The 21117-nt window shown below is 47.9% G+C and overlaps 1 protein-coding gene across 1 annotated transcript; it reads left to right on the top strand.

Moving 5' to 3' along the window:
- The first annotated feature begins 12123 nt into the window (after window positions 1–12123).
- Window positions 12124–20899, top strand: LOC137560904 (vitelline membrane outer layer protein 1 homolog). Its single transcript, XM_068272063.1, has 3 exons — window positions 12124–12330; window positions 13039–13151; window positions 20252–20899. Exons 1-3 carry the CDS (start codon window positions 12181–12183, stop codon window positions 20544–20546), a joined length of 558 nt encoding a protein of 185 aa, XP_068128164.1. The 5' UTR covers window positions 12124–12180; the 3' UTR covers window positions 20547–20899.
- Window positions 20900–21117: the final 218 nt, after the last annotated feature.

The raw sequence follows: 21117 nt of genomic DNA, 5'->3' as shown, positions 1-21117 counted from the left end.
CGTCTGAGACCAAACTTTAGTCAAAATGTATTTTATTGTTTATTTTGCAGAGCAAATGAGGTTTGGTTCAGTGTAAAGGTGTCCATATACTTGCTTGGTCTCTCCGAGAGAGTCAATCATTATGATAAAACCTGCCTGAGATCGATGCTGCAACGTGGCAGCCCAATCGTAATTTTTATAGATGGACTGAAATAGATCAAAACAATCCATTGCATAAGCTGGAAAGATCTCGCTTGAAAGGGTGTGGTCAGGTGCACAGCGTTAGCGGACCACCACTAACCAGTCTCCCCCAGACTGAGCAGAGCAATTGCAGCAAAGCATAGGCTCACCTACAGTGGCTTGCAAAAGTATTCGGCCACCTTGAAGTTTTCCAGATTTTTTCACATTACTGCCACAAACATGAATCAATTTTATTGGAATTCCACATGAAAGACCAATATAAAGCGGTGTACACGTGAGAAGTGGAACGAAAATCATACATCATTCCAAACATTTTTTACAAATCAATAACTGCAAAGTGGAGTGTGCATAATTATTCAGCCCCCTGTGTCAATACTTTGTAGAACCACCTTTTGCTGCAATTACAGCTGCCAGTCTTTTAGGGTATGTCTCTACCAGCTTTGCACATCTAGAGACTGAAATCCTTGCCCATCCTTCTTTGCAAAACAGCTCCAGCTCAGTCAGATTAGATGGACAGCGTTTGTGAACAGCAGTTTTCAGATCTTGCCTCAGATTCTCGATTGGATTTAGATCTGGACTTTGACTGGGCCATTCTAACACTTGGATATGTTTTGTTTTAAACCATTCCATTGTTGCCCTGGCTTTATGTTTAACCTATTTTGGTTTCTGGACGTAGAAACTACGTCCAGAAACCATGTGCGCTACCGCGCGCCCCCACGGCCGATCGCGCGCGTGCACGCGCCGCGGATTCGGTAGTCAGGGAATCAATGTATTGGGCTATGAAGCCCGATCACTGATTCCTCTCCCCCGCTGAAAAAGCGACAGCTTCTCTCGGAAGCTGCGCCTTTTCTGGCCGTTCCCTTCCTGATGCGCCAATCTAAGCGTATGTTACGCTTAGAGTGACGTCATGTAAACAAACTCATGGCCGCCATCTTGTGGCCAAAAAGTAATACTACACCTGAAAATAAAAATAAATTAAAATCAACACACATTTACATTATAAATCTATTGTTTACCCCCCACCCTCCCAAAACTACCCAAATAAAATGTTTACTATAAATAAAAAAAACCATTACAATAAAAAAAAAAAAACATGTAAATATTTACCTAAGGGTCTAAACTTTTTAAATATCAATGTAAAGATGAAATATTTCTATATTTTTTTTATTTTAAACTTGTTAATAGTGATAGATGCAAAATGGAAAAAATGCACCTTTATTTCCAAATAAAATATTGTCGCCATACATTGTGATAGGGACATAATTTTAACGGTGTAATAACCGGGACATATGGGCATATACAATACGTGAGTTTTAATTATGGAGGCATGTATTATTTTAAAACTATAATGGCTGAAAACTGAGAAATAATGAATTTTTCCATTTTTTTCTTATTCTTCCTGTTAAAATGCGTTTACAGTAAAGTGGCTCTTAGCAAAATGTACCCCCCAAAGAAAGCCTAATTGGTGGCGGAAAAAACAAGATATTGATCAGTTCATTGTGATAAGTAGTGATAAAGTTATAGGCTAATGAATGGGAGGTGAACATTTCTCTCGTGAAAACCACGGAACCTGAATGGGTTAAGGTCGTTGTCCTGCTGGAAGGTGAACCTCTACCCCAGTCTCAAGTCTTTTTCAGACTCCAAGAGGTTTTCTTCCAAGATTGCCCTGTATTTGGCTCCATCCATCTTCCCATCAACTTTGACCAGCTTCCCTGTCCCTGCTGAAGAGAAGCAACCCCAGAGCATGATGCTGCCACCACGATATTTGACAGTGGGGATGGTGTGTTCTGAGTGATGTGCAGTGTTAGTTTTGCATTTTGGCCAAAAAGTTTCATTTTGGTCTCATCCGACCAGAGCACCTTCTTCCACATGTTTGCTTTGTCCCCCACATGGCTTGTGGCAAATTGCAAACGGGACTTCTTATGCTTTTCTGTTAACAACTGCTTTCTTCTTGTCACTCTTCCATAAGAACCAACTTTGTGCAGTGCACGACTAATAGTTGTCCTATGGACAGATTCCCCCACCTGAGCTGTAGATCTCTGCAGCTTGTCCAGAGTCACCATGGGCCTCTTGACTGCATTTCTGATCAGCGCACTCCTTGTTCGGCCTGTGAGTTTAGGTGGATGGTGGATGGCCTTGTCTTGGTAGGTTTACAGTTGTGCCATACTCCTTCCATTTATGAATGATCGCTTGAACAGTGCTCTGTGGGATGTTCAAGGCTTTGGAAATCTTTTTGTAGCCTAAGCCTGCTTTAAATTTCTCAATAACTTTATCCCTGACCTGTCTGGTGTGTTCTTTGGACTTCATGGTGTTGTTGCTCCCAAGATTCTCTTAGACAACCTCTGAGGCCGTCACAGAGCAGCTGTGTTTGTACTGACATTAGATTACACACAGGTGCACTCTATTTAGTCATTAGCACTCATCAGGCAATGTCTATGGGCAACTGACTGCACTCAGACCAAAGGGGGCTGAATAATTACGCACACCCCACTTTGCAGTTATTGATTTGTAAAAAATGTTTGGAATCATGTATGATTTTCGTTTCACTTCTCTTGTGTACACCACTTTGTATTGGTCTTTCACGTGGAATTCCAATAAAATTGATTCATGTTTGTGGCAGTAATGTGACAAAATGTGGAAAACTTCAAGGGGGCCGAATACTTTTGCAAGCCACTGTATCTGCTGGCCCGCTCCTCCTGCGTCCTCTGTCTTCTATCCATTGCCGCCAGGATGCTTCTACCTGTGTCGTCTCTTCATCCTTACTGGGGTACCTGTGTCCCATGACCTGACGGCATGTACGTGATCATGAAATGTATGTTCCACCAAATCGCGAGGTAGAGGGGCACCATTGGTGATGGAAAGAAGACACAAGGAGGATGGTGCCAGTGGACAAGTAAGCTTAAAGGATACCAGAGTCCAAATTAATAGGAAAAACGTGGGGAGCAGGCATGTATGGCGAGCCGTCCTGATGCTCGCCACTCCCCCCATTCTCCATTTTGCCCCTCCGATCTTCCCAAATGCTCCCTGACATCCTCTTCCTGGTTGGCCGGGCATTACTGCACCTGCGCTGGGCCGGCTGGGCTCGATCCAGCTGTCCAAAAGGAGAGTGCCAGGGGGCATTTAGGAGGATCAGAGGGGCAGATTGGAGAACGGGGGGAGCGGTGAGCATCAGGACGGCTCACCATACATGACTGTTCTCCCCGTTTCTCACATTTGATTGGGCTGTGGTACCCTTTAAAGCAAATCTGTGAGGTTCGCTATGGCCTATTTTGGGTACATAGGCTTCCCCTATCCTCTTTAGCCAGGCCGATCCAGCAATGAGACCCCCAAAAAGCACGGGCCCACGGCATCTGTGCAGTAGCACGGACCCACTCAGGCTTTGGTGGAAAAAGATGAGTCCGTTCAGGTCCATGCTACTGCACAGGGGGCTTGTAGCATGGACACACTCGGGCTCTGCTTTTTCTGCTGGAGACAGAGCAGGCCCATGCTACTACGCATGTGCAAACCGTCTACAAGGTGTTTTTTGTTGTTGTTTTTGGGGATACCAGTACCGGAATAAGCCAATTGCCAATTAAGGAGGATGGAAGATCCCGACCCGGACATAAACTGTTACTCGCATACAGGGATGCTCATCCGGGTAACCCGGGTATCCGACCATTTTTCCGCTATCCGGACGGATCCGGATTCCGGATACCTGCGGCCAAATACGGATAGCTCTATGCGGATATCTGGCCGCATAACCCGGATACCCGCGGATATCTGGATCCGGGTACTGTAACTAAGGAGATGATGTCATTGAGCCAATCAGAGGGTTCCCAGCAGAAGCCCTAGCAACCAATTACAGAGGGGAACCTTGGCCAGTTCCTCCTGTATATAAGGCGGGGCCATGATGAGAATCTCGTCCTTGCTTTGTGACTGCCTTTGAGATACTTTGTCCAGTGCGTTTGGCTGAAGCAAATGCATTATCTGAGTGTTAAACCCAGCGTTTTTACACTCAAACACCTGTATATAACACTGTTGTATTGTAGTTTAGCTAGTAGTGTTTTATATTGTTGTAGTTAGTGTGTGTCAGTGAAAGAGGAAAAAAGGGCTCAGGCAGCTAGTGGACAAAAAGGGCGCCGCCATCCACTCCCATAATAAATATTGTTTAATGGGCGCCGAACAGGAAAAAAGGGCACCGGAGATTAATAACGTTTTACAAATAGCGCCTGGAGATTTTTAATGTTTTATAACTGTGCTTGTGATGATTTACGTTTAGAACATGCACCCGTGACGAATAACGTTTATAAAGATACTAAACATATTTATCCTATTTAAAACATTATTTAAAATGTTATCCCTTTGTTTGTAAAACATTATTCACAAAATAAAGCGATCAGTACGTAACGTCGCATCCGGCAGCTCAGCGGCCTGCTTACATGGGCCATGTCCTCCCAGCTCCTCCCGTACTCCTTTTGCAGAAGGGGAGTGACATGCGTGCACTCCTGCAGTGCGCAGCGCCGAATTGGCCTGTCCCCAGCCGGCACTATTTTTCACGAACGGCCATGCCAGCACTACACCGCTTTGCGAAGGCCAACGTCAAACGTGGGCTTGATCATGCGGTGGGTAAGCGGGTCCATGTGACTATGGACTCGTGGAGCAGCCGGTTCGGGACAGGCCGCTATCTGTCCTTCACCGCACACTGGGTCAGTTTGGTGGAAGGGGGTGAGGAGGGGACAGCAGCATCGTCAAGCCAGTGGGTGCTGCCACCCCGCAGTAGGGTCAGGGGAAGTGCAGCAAGTTCCTCTGCTCCGGTTCCACCCTCCAGCACACCCGCCGCCGCCAAACGCCTCAGCAGCAGTGTGAAGGCCCACCACTGCCAAGCGCTGCTGGAGATGGTCAGCCTGGGCAAGAATAAACTGACAGCAGAGCACGTCCTGGACAAACTCCAGGAGCAGGAGAGGCGTTGGCTGACCCCCAGAGGCCTCAGAGTCGGAGAGGCGGTGTCCGACAATGGGGCCAACCTTGTTGCTGCCATCCGCCGGGGAGGCCTCACCCACATTCCTTGTCTGGCCCACGTCCTGAACCTGGTGGTGCAGAAGTTCCTGGGCACCTACCAGGGGATGGAGCAACTTTTGAAAGGGGCGCGGAAAATGGTGGGTTATTTCCGATGATCGGGCGGTGCCTCAGTGACCCTGGAAGCCGTGCAGCTGGAGCTGAACCTGCCACGGCACCGTCTGATCATCGACGTTCCAACACAGTGGAATTTCACCCTGGCCATGTTGGAATGTCTGGTTGAGCAGAGGCAGGCTGTCAACCATTACTTGGCCAAAGCCACCGCTGATGCCACCGTGTACAGGACCAGCACCACCTCCTGGAGATCATACGCAGTGCTGAATGGAGAAAGATGCAACTTGGTCCTGGCACCCTTCCTGGAGGCCACCGACATGGTCATCCGGGACCGTGCGTCAGTTTGTCAGTGGGTGACCATGGTGTGCATGCTGCACAAGGCCCTGGATGGTCTGATGGAAGTGGGAGAGAAAGACTTGATCCAGCAGGAGCAGCAGCCACCTGCACAGTCCACCTCTGTGCAGCAGGCAGAGGAGGAGGAGAAGGTTGAGGACTTGGAGTTGGAGGAGTTGGAGGTCCCTGACCTTGAGGATGAGGAGGCACTGCCGAGTGCAGCTGCAGTGGTGAGGGGGTGGAGAGAGCAGAGGGAGTTTGAGGAATCAGAGGAGGAGGACAGCACTTGAAGATCATGTGCCAGCAGATATGGCAGCCTTCTTCCCACATGTTGCAGTGCCTGCTCAGGGACCCAAGGGTCAAAGAGATGCGTGGTCGGGAGGACATGTGGATCACCCTGATGCTTGACCTACGGCTGAAGGGGAAGCTGCATCAGTTCCTGCCTGCAGCAGGAGGAGACCCTGTGTGCCAAATGAGGGAGTTGCAGCGGTCCCTGGTTCGGCGCTTGGAGGAAGCCTTCCCCAAGACTCCCCCCCCCCCCCTACTGTCACAGTCCAGCCAGCACAGCAGCAGGTGCCTGTGTCCATCAGTAGCAGGCGCCCATCAAACCTGCTGTCTCTCACAAAGGCGCTGTATGCCACGTCGGTACAGCTGCTGAGTGAGGAGGTGCCTGCAGCAGCAGCATTTGGCTCTCAAAGCCAGAACCAGCGCCTGACCCAGATGGTGGCAGACTATATGGGGTCCTACAGCGTTCTTGAGAGCGACACCACTGTGGACCCCTTGGATTACTGGGTCAAGCACCAAGCACTCCAATAGCTGCATCGACCTACTCCTCCTGCTGCTGCTCCTGTCTGTGGTACCCACCAACACCAGGGTCCACACTAAACTACATCGTCTGCTGCCACCAGCTATTACGCCACTCCAATAGCTGCATCCACCTACTCATCCTGCTCCTGCTGCTTCTGTCTGTGGTACCCACCAACACCAGGGTCCACACTAGACTACATTGTCTGCTGCCACCAGCTATTACGCCACTCCAATAGCTGCATCCACCTACTCATCCTGCTCCTGCTGCTTCTGTCTGTGGTACCCACCAACACCAGGGTCCACACTAAACTACATTGTCTGCTGCCACCAGCTATTACGCCACTCCAATAGCTGCATCCACCTACTCCTCCTGCTGCTGCTCCTGTCTGTGGTACCCACCAACACCAGGGTCCACACCAAACTGCATCGTCTGCTGCCACCAGCTATTACGCCACACCAATAGCTGCATCGACCTACTCATCCTGCTCCTGCTGCTCCTGTTTGTGGTACCCGCCACCAACACCAGGGTCCACACTAAACTGCATTGTCTGCTGCCACCAGCTATTACGCCACTCCAATAGCTGCATCCACCTACTCATCCTGCTCCTGCTGCTTCTGTCTGTGGTACCCACCAACACCAGGGTCCACACCAAACTGCATTGTCTGCTGCCACCAGCTATCACGCCACTACAATAGCTTTAATTTTTTGGAGATGTCAGAGCTGAAAACGTCGATGTCCCACTTGTACGGTTGGACACAATGTGGGCTGCACGACCGTCGACCGCTGTCTGGAACCTAGTCCTCTGACTCATGTTAATTTACAGATTTTTTTTGTTTGTTTTATGTCCACCAAATAATAAATTAGTGTTTCCCTTTAAAAAAACATGATGCTACATGCATCATTTACCCTAAAAACCCTTTTTAAAGCTATTTAAAGGGCACTTCCGTTTTTTCTATCCAGATACCCAAATAGGTCGGGTATCCGCAGACAATGTGGCCGGATATCCGCGTTCACGCGGATATCTGAAAGGTTGGATCCGGATATCGGACCTGGATCCAGATATCTGGGTACTTGGATCCGGATCCATTCGGGTTTTAGAAAGTACTACCCTGCTCGCATACATGACTTTTAACTCTTTCAGGCAGAGAAAGAAAAAAAGGAACACAGCATAGTTATTTGTGTGCTTGGCACTGTACATACACATGTCTATTTCATCATGTCACATGTCACCTCGGGTGTCCTTTAAGCATACAAGGTGTTCTCACACCATCACCGACACGATAAAGGCTTACTAGACAGAAACAACCCACATTATAAGGTTGTAACTTCCAAATATGTGGAACCGATCAATCAAAGGTCACTCTCCGCAGGTTCCAGGATAACGGTCTTGTTGTAATCTCCAGATCCCAGGGATAAGCCAGGCAGAAAATGTTTCCAATTGGACATAAAACACAAGTACATAGGCTAAGCTCAACACACACCATGCAATCTTGGTTGTACAGATTTACCAAATCTATGTAGTATAAGGGCCAACAGATTGAAAATACCTTGAATGATTGATTGGATAAGCTCTTATACTACATGAAAGTGGTAAGATTGAACAACCAAGATTGTATGGTGTGTGTTGAGCCTAAGTGTAGACTGCTATTTATGTCCTCATAGGTTAAAAGCAAACAATCAGAATTTGTTTATTTCACCAATCACCAAGCAGGAATGTGTCCTGCTCAGAATCAGGTTTGGCACAATACATAGCGGTAGCTCAAGTACAGAATATACAAAGATAGGCGCACGGACTTGTAGTTACAAGAGCAAAAAGCAAACAAAAGTGGCGCGGAAAGTCAATCAATTTAGTCTTTTGGCCTGGCTGACTGGTTGGACGAAGACACACTGCACTGGCTGCGGCGGTGGGCACCGATGGGTGGTGGAAGAATGTGGAGGGAGTTTAGGAGGCTGACAGCTGCAGTAGAGAAAGAGATAAGTACAGTATATAAAATGACAACTTACATACAGGGCCGAAGCACTGGGTACCCTGGAATCACGAGTTTGCGTGTGTGTAGAAGGTGGAGATGGATAAAGGTACCGCCCGTCTCCTTCATGACCGGTTTCAAACTCTCTCGTTATCAGAGGATGATGACTGCCCACTAAATGATTAGATACACACAGGGCCGGTTCTCTCATGAAGCAAGGTGAAACATTTGCATCAGACACAGAGAGTTCAGGGGCAGCATCTTTGTACTGTATGTACCTTACTGAGGAGGAATGGAGTGGCTGAGGGCGAGCAGTTTGTTTGTCACTAAGGCCCAGTGCATACCAAAAACCGCTAGCGTATCCGCAAACATTTATCGTTTTTTGAAGCGTTTTTTTTTTCAGAGAGATTCTAGGCATGTGCAGAGCGATTTTCTACACATGCCTAGCATTTTTTGGAGCGGTTTAGTGTAGCATATTTTATTTTTTGTTACAGTAGAGCTGTGACAGCAGCTTCTGTAACAAAACGCTTGGAAAATCACTCTGATCTAGCGCTTTTCAGAGCGATTTTCCACTTTCCTATACTAAACATTGAAGCAGAATTGCCTCAGAAATCCGCAAAAATGCTGCAGGACTCGAGTTTGCGTTTGGAGAAAAGACGAATTGCTCTGGTGTGCACCATCCCATTGAAATACATTAGCCAAGCGGTTTTCAAACCGCAAGCGTTTTTAAAAGCGCTCAGAACCGCTCTTGTGGTGCACCAGCCCAGACTCACAGCCAGCCAGTGTGCTATTGTGTTGAGCTGCAACATATCATGTGAGAACATTAAGGGCCCATTTCTGCTTGCGCGGTTTCCGTGCCAAATCCGCAGAGTTTCCCCGCAGGCAAATCGCGTGGGGAAACGCTGCCATAGCTATCGATTCGGCCGGCATCTCCATCCAGAATGGTGCGGGAGGCTGCGAATCTTGTAGCCGTGCATGGCACGGCTGATGGGATTTGTCTGCGTCACCGCAGACCCGGAAGTGCCGTCACGCTTCTTGCAGACGCGTGCAGCTCAAATGAAAATGGGCCCTAAATGAAGCATAGTAAATTGTCTGGTGCCGTGTGATCATTGCACATCGGGGTGGGGGTGGGAAGCATCCTCACAAGTTTGCCTCGGACACAAGCTGAAATTTGAAAATTTCTGTACAGTAACCAAAAGTAAAAGAATTCCACAGATTTTAATCTGTGCTTGTTAGCAATAAAATGCCATCCTATTGCTGCTAAAGTCCAGTCCTCTGTATGACCACATCCAAATACTACAGAGATCTTCAGTGCAATTGTCTTCACTAGTGATAAAATGGTCCTACTACCAGTGCAAACAAAACACCTTACCGGAGATCGCCAACCCCAGATGATAAACCTAGGTTCTCAACGTGTGGTACGCGTACCCCAGGGGGTACTTCTAATGGTTCCAGGGGGTACTCGGGCTTGATATACTTAGCCAAGAACAACAAATTTAGAGTTTAAGAAAATGATAAATCTTATTTAAAACAACCCCAAATTAGTATTTTAGCTAATTAAAAGCAATAGTAAAGGCTTGGAAATGGTTTAGAACCAATTATAATGTACTACAATTAAATATATATTTGTCAAGGGGTACTTGTGATAATGTTTACTATGCTAGGGGGTACTTGGTGAGTACAGGGCTTTAAAAGGGGTACACACCGATAAAATGTTGAGAAACACTGGTCTATAACACCAGTGAATAATCCCCAGATTAAATGGTGTTTCTGAATCACAACCTGCTATTCCTCCATTTTCCAATTTACAGATAATCCCACATATTGGACCGTGATGTAGTAAAAAAAAAAACTTTTAAGTTTAGACTGTGAAATGGTCCATCATTTATTCACTAAAAATCACACATAAATTAATACGGACACTCACATGTCAAGCCCAAAAAATTAGCGAAACCAGCGTGAATTTCCAGTTTGAGAGCATGAAATGTTTGTTTGCTTGCTTTGCTGACTGGCATGGGTAGAGTAGGGCCCTTTCTCCTGGAGAAACCTCATCGTGGTGAAAGGGTCTAGTTCGAAATGCCTTTGCCTGCAAACCGTTTTGGGAGAGAACATCCTCTATTAGTACAACTGAATGCAAATTTCAAGCAAATTGGTGCAACTGAATGCAAATCGTATACAAGTTGTCTTTATCATTACTAGTGATGTTTGAGTGCAGAGAGTCAGTGTTTGTTTGTATGTAAATTGACCACTCCCTTCAGCACCTACTTTCTCATTTAAATTCTGGGACCTTCATAGGATGGGCACAGCTTTCCTTGCTTGTGTGTATACGCCATCCACCTGTCTCCTCACCAGGCCTTCTCCTAGGATGCACATGCATGACACACTTGACCCCGCCTCTTCACGGCAAGGGGTGGAGCCACAGCACAGGCATGAAATCCAGGGTTGTTTAAACATTGCTTAGTGCTGTTAGCGCCTTACAGTTGCTGCCTACCACCTGTCAGTCCTATCAGCTTCCTGTCAGATCTATCAGTCCTCTCAGTTCCATTAAAAGAAAAAACCAAGACATTGCATAATGAAAACTAGACAGCATCAACTGCCATTATCTATAACCACACCCACTAACAATGGGATAGATGTTGTGTTTTGTAGCTATACATATGCACAGAGGGAGCAGGGCCGGGCCGAGGCATAGGCTGGAGAGGCTCCAGCCTCAGGGCGCAGTGTAGGAGGGGGCACACAATTCATTCAGCTGTCATTCCTAATTGTGTTTGAAACAGAAAGAAATAAGAAAAGGGGATACATAGCAGTGACTGCAAGCCATATAACTAGATATTAAGGTGTTGGGGAGGTTGTGGGCCCTGTGGCACTCTTAGTCTAATAGCAATCAGTGTGTGACGGCTAAGGTGGGAGGGATGGAGGGGCGCACTTTGGTGTCTCAGCCTTGGGTGCTGGAGGACCTTGTCCCTGCTCTGAGAGGGAGATACTGGTTGGTTGGGAGTTGGAAACAGCTGTTATTTCCCACAATGCAACGAGGTTCACAGAAAGGAAATTGTCATAACCTAGGTGATGACATCACACTGTGGGAGGGGTTTCACCACAATATCAGCCATACAGACCCCCCTGATAATCTATTCTAGAAAAGGTAAAGATTTCTCATGGGAAAGGGGGTATCAGCTTCTGATTGGGATGAAGATCAATCCTGGGTTACAGTTACTCTTTAAGAAATGATCTATGAAGTTTTGTGTGGAACAATGACTTCTTGCAAGAACCCCAGGTCTGAATACCATGGAGCCATCAATCAGTGCCTTTGTCTGATCTCTTTGATGGTCTTGTGTCTAAATGGGAGAAAATCACCACAAAACCACGTCCAAATCTGGTGCAATACTCCCCCAAAAGTTGTGGCCTTCCTCGAAGCAACTTCATATTAATCTTTGAAGCTCTTATCCTACAAACATGAACTTGTGGTTGGTGTGTGTGTATATTTGGTATGTGGCAGATTTAGCAACGCTCCAATATTTCCTGTGTTGCATTGCAGAACACAGGTGATGTCACGCTTTGCCTGGAACTTCTGTTTTCTGACGGGAATTCAGATGTACAGATACGGCTCATACCTTGTTGGTCATTTCGCAGGAATCTCGACATTATTTGGAAATTTTAAAGAAAGATAAACAACGGTTGGAGCAAAGTCCTCTGCTTGGCTTCATGTTAGCTCTATAAATCTATGAGCTCTGTAAACAGTTCCCAGAAGCCTCTCTGTTTTGTGAGTCTACCGTCAAGAAGATAATGAAAAACCTGGCTTTGATTGCGTCTCTGCTACAAGCCACTCTGACGTATAGCTCCACCATTCTGGTAGATAACGGAGGACCTTGGGGTGACTGGGGAAGCACTGAGAAATGTCCTCCTGGCACCATGGCAAGAGGCTTCAGTCTGCTGGTAAGTGGCAATGAAACTCTTCAAAGGGTATTGCAATAAAAAATGGCCTGAAACCACACTAAAGAAATTAAACAATGAGTAGTGCTACCTTCGGGGTGATGGAGGTTAGTGTTCTGTACACACACATAGGAACCCTGTATAACAAGTTAGAACTCTTTACTGAAGAAATATGCAGAGATAAATCATACACCACAAGCAGGAAATGCAGCTTACTTAGAACACAGAGTGAATACAGGAAATCACAATACCATAGAGATCTTCACATCATTCTACAGACAGTGACATCTTGTGGTTGCTTTACTATACTGCAGTTTAAAGTAATTCTATTGATACTGCCAACAGGGGGGCTCATTATTCAAGTTAAAAAACCCCTTGGGTAGTACAAACAGTAGCTCTTCAGTAGCACGAATGGCACCTCTGTCGCAGAGGTGCCATTCGTGCTATTGACGAGCTACTGTTTGTCCCCTATCTTATTGCCTGATGAAGCGGGCTGTGCCTGCGAAACGCGTTGCATCTTTTGGGGTACCAATAATAAATGTATTTGTTTAATTCAGACAGTATTTTGAGTCTGCTTTCCGGAGGTAAGTCCACCACTGCCTCCCAGCAAATTTTAAAATTTTATTACCTTTTATCCTGCTGGCGCCTCTGTTCTCTTACGATTCTACGAAATAATAAACACCTTTATAGAACTTGTCCCTTTCCCTTTAGGTAGAACCTCCCCAAGGGAATGGAGATGATACGGCCCTGAACGGGGTAAAACTGTACTGCGCTAGACGTTCCAGTCGTAAATTGAAGGCAACAATAACCTCTGCAAGGGGAAGGTAAGTCTGTGCACCTATATTTAGGAAATGTTAACATGGGGCCCCCTCTGATGCATTCCAGTAGAGCGGTATTATGGCCATTGTCTCCCTACTAGGGATAGCCCTGCCTAGGAGAATTCCTGGAGAAGCATGTGATCAGTTTCATCAGCTGATAGATTTGTAAGGTTCTGATTTGCTGGTCCTGATCATGCGTTAAACCAGGAAGTCATCACAGCAAATCAGAATCCTGCAAAATCTACAGTATCAGCTGATCAAACTGCTCACATGCTTCTCCTTGAGTTCTCCTCAGCATTGCCGTTCCCTACTCCCCACCCCAGAGTAGTGTTGGGCGAACATCTAGATGTTCGGGTTCGGGCCGAACAGGCCGAACATGGCCGCGATGTTCGGGTGTTCGACCCGAACTCCGAACATAATGGAAGTCAATGGGGACCCGAACTTTTGTGCTTTGTAAAGCCTCCTTATATGCTACATACCCCAAATTTACAGGGTATGTGCACCTTGGGAGTGGGTACAAGAGGAAAAAAAAATTTAGCAAAAAGAGCTTATAGTTTTTGAGAAAATCGATTTTAAAGTTTCAAAGGGAAAACTGTCTTTTAAATGCGGGAAATGTCTGTTTTCTTTGCACAGGTAACATGCTTTTTGTCGGCATGCAGTCATAAATGTAATACATATAAGAGGTTCCAGGAAAAGGGACCGGTAATGCTAACCCAGCAGCAGCACACGTGATGGAACAGGAGGAGGGTGGCGCAGGAGGAGAAGGCCACGCTTTGAGACACAACAACCCAGGCCTTGCATGAGGACAAGAAGCGTGCGGATAGCATGCTTTGTACCACCATGCAGTCATAAATGTAATAAAGATAAGTGGTTCAATAAACAGGGACCACGCGGCAACGCTAACCCAGCAGCAGCACACGTGATGGAACAGGAGGAGGCGCAGGAGGAGAAGGCCACGCTTTGTGAGACACAACAACCCAGGCCTTGCATGAGGACAAAAAGCGTGCGGATAGCATGCTTTGTACCGCCATGTAGTCATAAATGTAATAAAGATAAGAGGTTCAATAAACAGGGACCACGCGGCAACGCTAACCCAGCAGCAGCAGCAGCAGCAGCACACGTGATGGAACAGGAGGAGGCGCAGGAGGAGAAGGCCACGCTTTGTGAGACACAACAACCCAGGCCTTGCATGAGGACAAAAAGCGTGCGGATAGCATGCTTTGTACCGCCATGTAGTCATAAATGTAATAAAGATAAGAGGTTCAATAAACAGTGACCACGCGGCAACGGTAACCCAGCAGCAGCAGCAGCACACGTGATGGAACAGGAGGAGGCGCAGGAGGAGAAGGCCACGCTTTGTGAGACACAACAACCCAGGCCTTGCATGAGGACAAAAAGCGTGCGGATAGCATGCTTTGTACCGCCATGTAGTCATAAATGTAATAAAGATAAGAGGTTCAATAAACAGGGACCACGCGGCAACGGTAACCCAGCAGCAGCAGCAGCAGCAGCAGCACACGTGATGGAACAGGAGGAGGCGCAGGAGGAGAAGGCCACGCTTTGTGAGACACAACAACCCAGGCCTTGCATGAGGACAAAAAGCGTGCGGATAGCATGCTTTGTACCGCCATGTAGTCATAAATGTAATAAAGATAAGAGGTTCAATAAACAGGGACCACGCGGCAACGGTAACCCAGCAGCAGCAGCAGCAGCAGCAGCACACGTGATGGAACAGGAGGAGGCGCAGGAGGAGAAGGCCACGCTTTGTGAGACACAACAACCCAGGCCTTGCATGAGGACAAAAAGCGTGCGGATAGCATGCTTTGTACCGCCATGTAGTCATAAATGTAATAAAGATAAGAGGTTCAATAAACAGGGACCACGCGGCAACGGTAACCCAGCAGCAGCAGCAGCAGCACACGTGATGGAACAGGAGGAGGCGCAGGAGGAGAAGGCCACGCTTTGTGAGACACAACAACCCAGGCCTTGCATGAGGACAAAAAGCGTGCGGATAGCATGCTTTGTACCGCCATGTAGTCATAAATGTAATAAAGATAAGAGGTTCAATAAACAGGGACCACGCGGCAACGGTAACCCAGCAGCAGCAGCAGCACACGTGATGGAACAGGAGGAGGCGCAGGAGGAGAAGGCCACGCTTTGTGAGACACAACAACCCAGGCCTTGCATGAGGACAAAAAGCGTGCGGATATAGCAGCAATGCTTTTTGCCGCCATGCAGTCATAAATGTAATACAGATGAGAGGTTCAATAAACAGGGACCGGAAACGCTAAACCATCCCAGATGTTCATCGGTCATGTTACTTGGTTGGGGTCCAGGAGTGTTGCGTAGTCGTTTCCAATCCAGGATTGATTCATTTTAATTTGAGTCAGACGGTCTGCATTTTCTGTGGAGAGGCGGATACGCCGATCTGTGATGATGCCTCCGGCAGCACTGAAACAGCGTTCCGACATAACGCTGGCTGCCGGGCAAGCCAGCACCTCTATTGCGTACATTGCCAGTTCGTGCCAGGTGTCTAGCTTCATGCCCGGTTTCAGGTCCAGCGGTGCCAGCCACAAATCCGTCTGTTCCTTTATTCCCCTCCAAATTTCCTCCCCTGTGTGCTGCTTATCCCCAAGGCAGATCAGCTTCAGCAACGCTTGCTGACGCATGCCAACAGCTGTGCTGCACTGCTTCCACGATCCTACTGCTGCTGGTGCTGGGTTAGCATTTCCGGATGAGGTACAGCTTTGAGATGCGTTGGAGGAGAAGGAGTCAGAGAGGTAGGTGCTGCTGTTGTTATCCAGCTGTTTGCGGCGTGGGCAACACCCGCGCCGTAGCAGGTGAGGAATCGCTGCCAGGCTCCACAAGGTTCACCCAGTGCGCGGTAAGGGAGATGTATCGACCCTGGCCGAACGCACTCGTCCAGGTGTCAGTGGTGAGGTGAACCTTGCAGGCAACGGCATTCTTCAAGCTTCGGGTTATTTAGCTGACCACGTGCTCATGCAACTCAGGCACTGCAGAGCGCGCAAAGTGGTAGCGGCTGGGAACCACGTAACGTGGGATGGGCACTGACATCATGCCCTTGAAGCTGTTTGTCTCCACCACTCGATATGGCAGCATTTCGCAGGCCAGAAGCTTGGCTATGCTGGCTGGCTGTTACTGCCACGGCCCGGGGGTCATTTGCTGGCAATTTCCTCTTGTGCTCAAACATCTCAGAAACAGACAACTCAACCGTAGCGCTGCACACCGAAGGGCTGTTGGTTGTTGTGTTTGATGAACACTGGGAGACCTCAAGAGCACTAGTCCGGAAAGTGACAGTGTCAGCATCGTCTGATGTTTGTGAATGTTGTGAACCACGCAATGGCTGGGCTACTGCTGCTGCTGAGGCGGGTCTGGTGGTGAGTCTGGTGAACCCAAGGGAGGCAGTGTTGCTGGTGGTACCCTGTCCTGCCGCGTTTGCCCACAGAGTGGGATGTTTGGATAGAATGTGGCGGCTCATGCTGGTGGTGGAGAGGTTGTTAATACTTTTCCCCCTGCTCAGGCGGGTCTTGCACACCTTGCAAATCGCCATGGTAACATCCTCAGTGCAGTCTTCAAAGAAAGCCCAGACTTTAACTGGCTGAGGACTCGGACCTCGTGCGTGATGTGCTGGTGCTGCTTAACCCACTGCTGGACGCTTGAGAGGTCATCCAAGTAATTATCTGGTCCTGTTCTTTTGGATCTGTGAGGGTTGTTGTCCTGGACAACATGGGCAGTATTGAGTGGGTTTTCTTGGGTGCTCCCCTGTGGCCTGTACGTGAACCGTCAGGGGAAACACCTCTTCCCTTGCCCCTCCCTCTTTCACCGGATTTCTTCCTCATTTCACTTATCCTTAAAGTACACGCTGACTGGCAGCAGTACAGTGGCAGTACAGAAATGCTATACAGTGGTGGGTGAGCGGTGTACCACTATTGTCAGCAGTGACACAGAGCACAATGCTATACAGTGGCGGGTGAGCGGTGTACTACTGTTCCCAGCAGACACAGAGTGGAAGTAAACACAATGCTATATAGTGTGGCTGAGCCGTGTACACAGAGTGGCATTAAACACAATGCTATATAGTCTGCTATATAGTCACCCCGAACAGGGTGATGTTCTGCAGAACCCGAACAGTGGCAAACACTGTTCGCCCAACACTACTGGGAGGGAACGCAGATTTTAGTACCTAAACACACGATACAACATGTTTTCCGGGGTCGGACTCTGAGGCACATACAGATGGTCCCGATCATCATCCTCATCATACAACTCTTCTCCTGAGTCTGACCCACCCACCACCTCTGCCACCCCAACATCCCCAGACACAGACCCCTCATCGTCCTCAACATTAACTTGGGATGCTGGCCTGAGCCAGACCTCCTCCTCCACATCAGGCCCCATCATCTCCTCAATGGCAGCCCTCATTAATCGCTCTGGCGACGGACTGATGGACACAACGTTCTCCTCCGGGGAGGGCTGCTGCTGACCACTGGCTGCTGGGGTGGATGTTATAGCTTGCGTGGGGCGTTGGCTGTTGCTGTTGTTGGGAGTGCTGCTCACAGCGGAGGTCTCTGGGGAACTCATGTTGAGCTCATATAGTGGTTGACGGTGAGTGGAGTATTACTGATCCCAGCAATATACACACTGACTGGCAGAGTACGCAATGCTATATAGTGTGGCTGAGCGGTGTACACAGAGTGGCAGTAAACACAATGCTATATAGTCTGGCTGAGCGAGCGGTGTACTACTGTTCCCAGCAGAATCAGAGTGGCAGTAAACAATGGTATATAGTCTGGCTGAGCGGTGTACATAGAGTGTCAGTAAACAATGGTATATAGTCTGGCTGAGCGAGCGGTGTACTACTGTTCCCAGCAGAATCAGAGTGGCAGTAAACAATGGTATATAGTCTGGCTGAGCGGTGTACATAGAGTGTCAGTAAACAATGGTATATAGTCTGGCTGAGCGAGCGGTGTACTACTGTTCCCAGCAGAATCAGAGTGGCAGTAAACAATGGTATATAGTCTGGCTGAGCGGTGTACACAGAGTGTCAGTAAACAATGGTATATAGTCTGGCTGAGCGGTGTACACACAATGCTATATAGTCTGCTATATAGTGTCAGTAAACAATGGTATATAGTCTGGCTGAGCGGTGTACACAGAGTGTCAGTAAACAATGGTATATAGTCTGGCTGAGCGAGCGGTGTACTACTGTTCCCAGCAGAATCAGAGTGGCAGTAAACAATGGTATATAGTCTGGCTGAGCGGTGTACACAGAGTGTCAGTAAACAATGGTATATAGTGTGGCTGAGTGGTGTACACAGAGTGTCAGTAAACAATGGTATATAGTCTGGCTGAGCGGTGTACACAGAGTGGCAGTAAACACAATGCTATATACTCTGGCTGAGCGAGCGGTGTACTACTGTTCCCAGCAGACACAGAACAGTAAACAGAATGCTATATAGTGTGGCTGAGCGAGCGGTGTACCACTATTCCCAGCAGACACAGAACAGTGAACAGAATGCTATATAGTGTGGCTGAGCGAGCGGTGTACCACTATTCCCAGCAGACACAGAACAGTAAACAGAATGCTATATAGTGTGGCTGAGCGAGCGGTGTACCACTATTCCAAGCAGACACAGAACAGTGAACAGAATGCTATATAGTGTGGCTGAGCGAGCGGTGTACCACTATTCCCAGCAGACACAGAGTGGCAGTAAACAGAATGCTATATAGTGTGGCTGAGCGAGGTACACAGAGTGGCAGTAAACAGAATGCTATATAGTGTGGCTGAGCGAGCGGTGTACCACTATTCCCAGCAGACACAGAACAGTGAACAGAATGCTATATAGTGTGGCTGAGCGAGCGGTGTACCACTATTCCCAGCAGACACAGAACAGTGAACAGAATGCTATATAGTGTGGATGAGCGAGCGGTGTACCACTATTCCCAGCAGACACAGAACAGTAAACAGAATGCTATATAGTGTGGCTGAGCGAGCGGTGTACCACTATTCCCAGCAGACACAGAACAGTGAACAGAATGCTATATAGTGTGGCTGAGCGAGCGGTGTACCACTATTCCCAGCAGACACAGAACAGTGAACAGAATGCTATATAGTGTGGCTGAGCGAGCGGTGTACTACTGTTCCCAGCAGACACAGAACAGTACACAGAATGCTATATAGTGTGGCTGAACGAGCGGTGTACTACTGTTCCCAGCAGACACAGAACAGTACACAGAATGCTATATAGTGTGGCTGAACGAGCGGTGTACCACTATTCCAAGCAGACACAGAACAGTGAACAGAATGCTATATAGTGTGGCTGAGCGAGCGGTGTACCACTATTCCCAGCAGACACAGAGTGGCAGTAAACAGAATGCTATATAGTGTGGCTGAGCGAGGTACACAGAGTGGCAGTAAACAGAATGCTATATAGTGTGGCTGTGCAAGCGGTGTACTACTATTCCCAGCAGACACAGAGTGGCAGTAAACAGAATGCTATATAGTGTGGCTGAGCGAGGTACACAGAGTGGCAGTAAACAGAATGCTGAGCGAGCGGTGTACTACTATTCCCAGCAGCGACACACAATGACTGGGGGGGACCCTGGCTAGCGTGGCTGGAGCGCGAACTACCCTGCCTGCCTACCCAAAGCTAAACCCACAGACAAATGGCAGAGATATGACGTGGTTCGGGTATTTATTTACCCGAACCACGTGACAGTTCGGCCAATCAGAGCGCGTTCGGGTCCGAACCACGTGACCCGTTCGGCCAATCACAGCGCTAGCCGAACGTTCGGGGAACGTTCGGCCATGCGCTCTTAGTTCGGCCATATGGCCGAACGGTTTGGCCGAGCACCGTCAGGTGTTCGGCCGAACTCGAACATCACCCGAACAGGGTGATGTTCTGCAGAACCCGAACAGTGGCGAACACTGTTCGCCCAACACTACCCCAGAGAGTAGTAAGTTTCATATTTTGACTGGTAACTTTGTCTAGCATGCTTGTAGCTTACGCCAATGGCAGATGTTTGTGAATCAATAACAAGATGACATCTTTGTCTTTAGTCATTATTCTTGTCTATCTCTACAGCTGGGGAACGTGGACCAGTGTACAGTGGTGTCCTTCTGGGGGCCTCATCAACTTTTCCCTGAAGGTTGAAGCCCCCATCGGTGATGGAGATGACACCGCAGCTAACAACATCATGTTCCAGTGCAGTGATTACACCGTCCTGAGAGGATATGGTGAACGGTGGGGAACATTCGGACCCTGGAGCGATATTTGCCACGAGGGCATTTGTGGCATCAGGACCAAATTGGAAGCCCCACAAGGGAATGGAGATGACACGGCTCTCAATGACGTTCGGTTCCTTTGCTGTTATAATTAGCATTGTTATCTTCAGGACAGTGGAGTCGATAGGAAAATTATCTGACTCCAACTTCAACTCCTCAGTTTATGAAACTATTGAGTCCAACTCCGACTCCAGGTACCCAAAATTGCTCAGACTCCTCGACTCCTACGTCACAGCCCTTGCACGGCTATGAAGTGGGTAAACATCATCTGACTTTAACTCCGTCTCCTCAGTTTATGAATCCACCGACTCCAGGTACCCAAAAATTATTCCGACTCCTCGACTCCGACTCCACAGCCCTGGTTATCTTTGCAGTCAATTAATTTATTTTCTTTTTTTAAAGAAAATATTTAGCACGGCTCTGTGTAATAAAATGTTTTCTGAGAAAATGTGTTCAGAGTAGTTTTGTTTACATACGGTACTTTATAATAACTATAATGGTGACGAATGTTTAGATTACAAAATGACCTCACCAAGCAAGAGAATGACAGCGGGAGTAAAGGAGAGAGATAGAAAGAGGGAGAGGCAGAGGCCCATGTGCAATTCAGTTTTTCTCCTACATTTTCTCCTAGGTGATATTTTCATACCTTACCAATAAAATGCCCTT

The sequence above is a fragment of the Hyperolius riggenbachi genome, chromosome 3, assembly GCF_040937935.1.
Source record: "Hyperolius riggenbachi isolate aHypRig1 chromosome 3, aHypRig1.pri, whole genome shotgun sequence".
Classification (NCBI taxonomy): domain Eukaryota; kingdom Metazoa; phylum Chordata; class Amphibia; order Anura; family Hyperoliidae; genus Hyperolius; species Hyperolius riggenbachi.
This window is presented reverse-complemented; position numbering and strand designations above follow the sequence as displayed.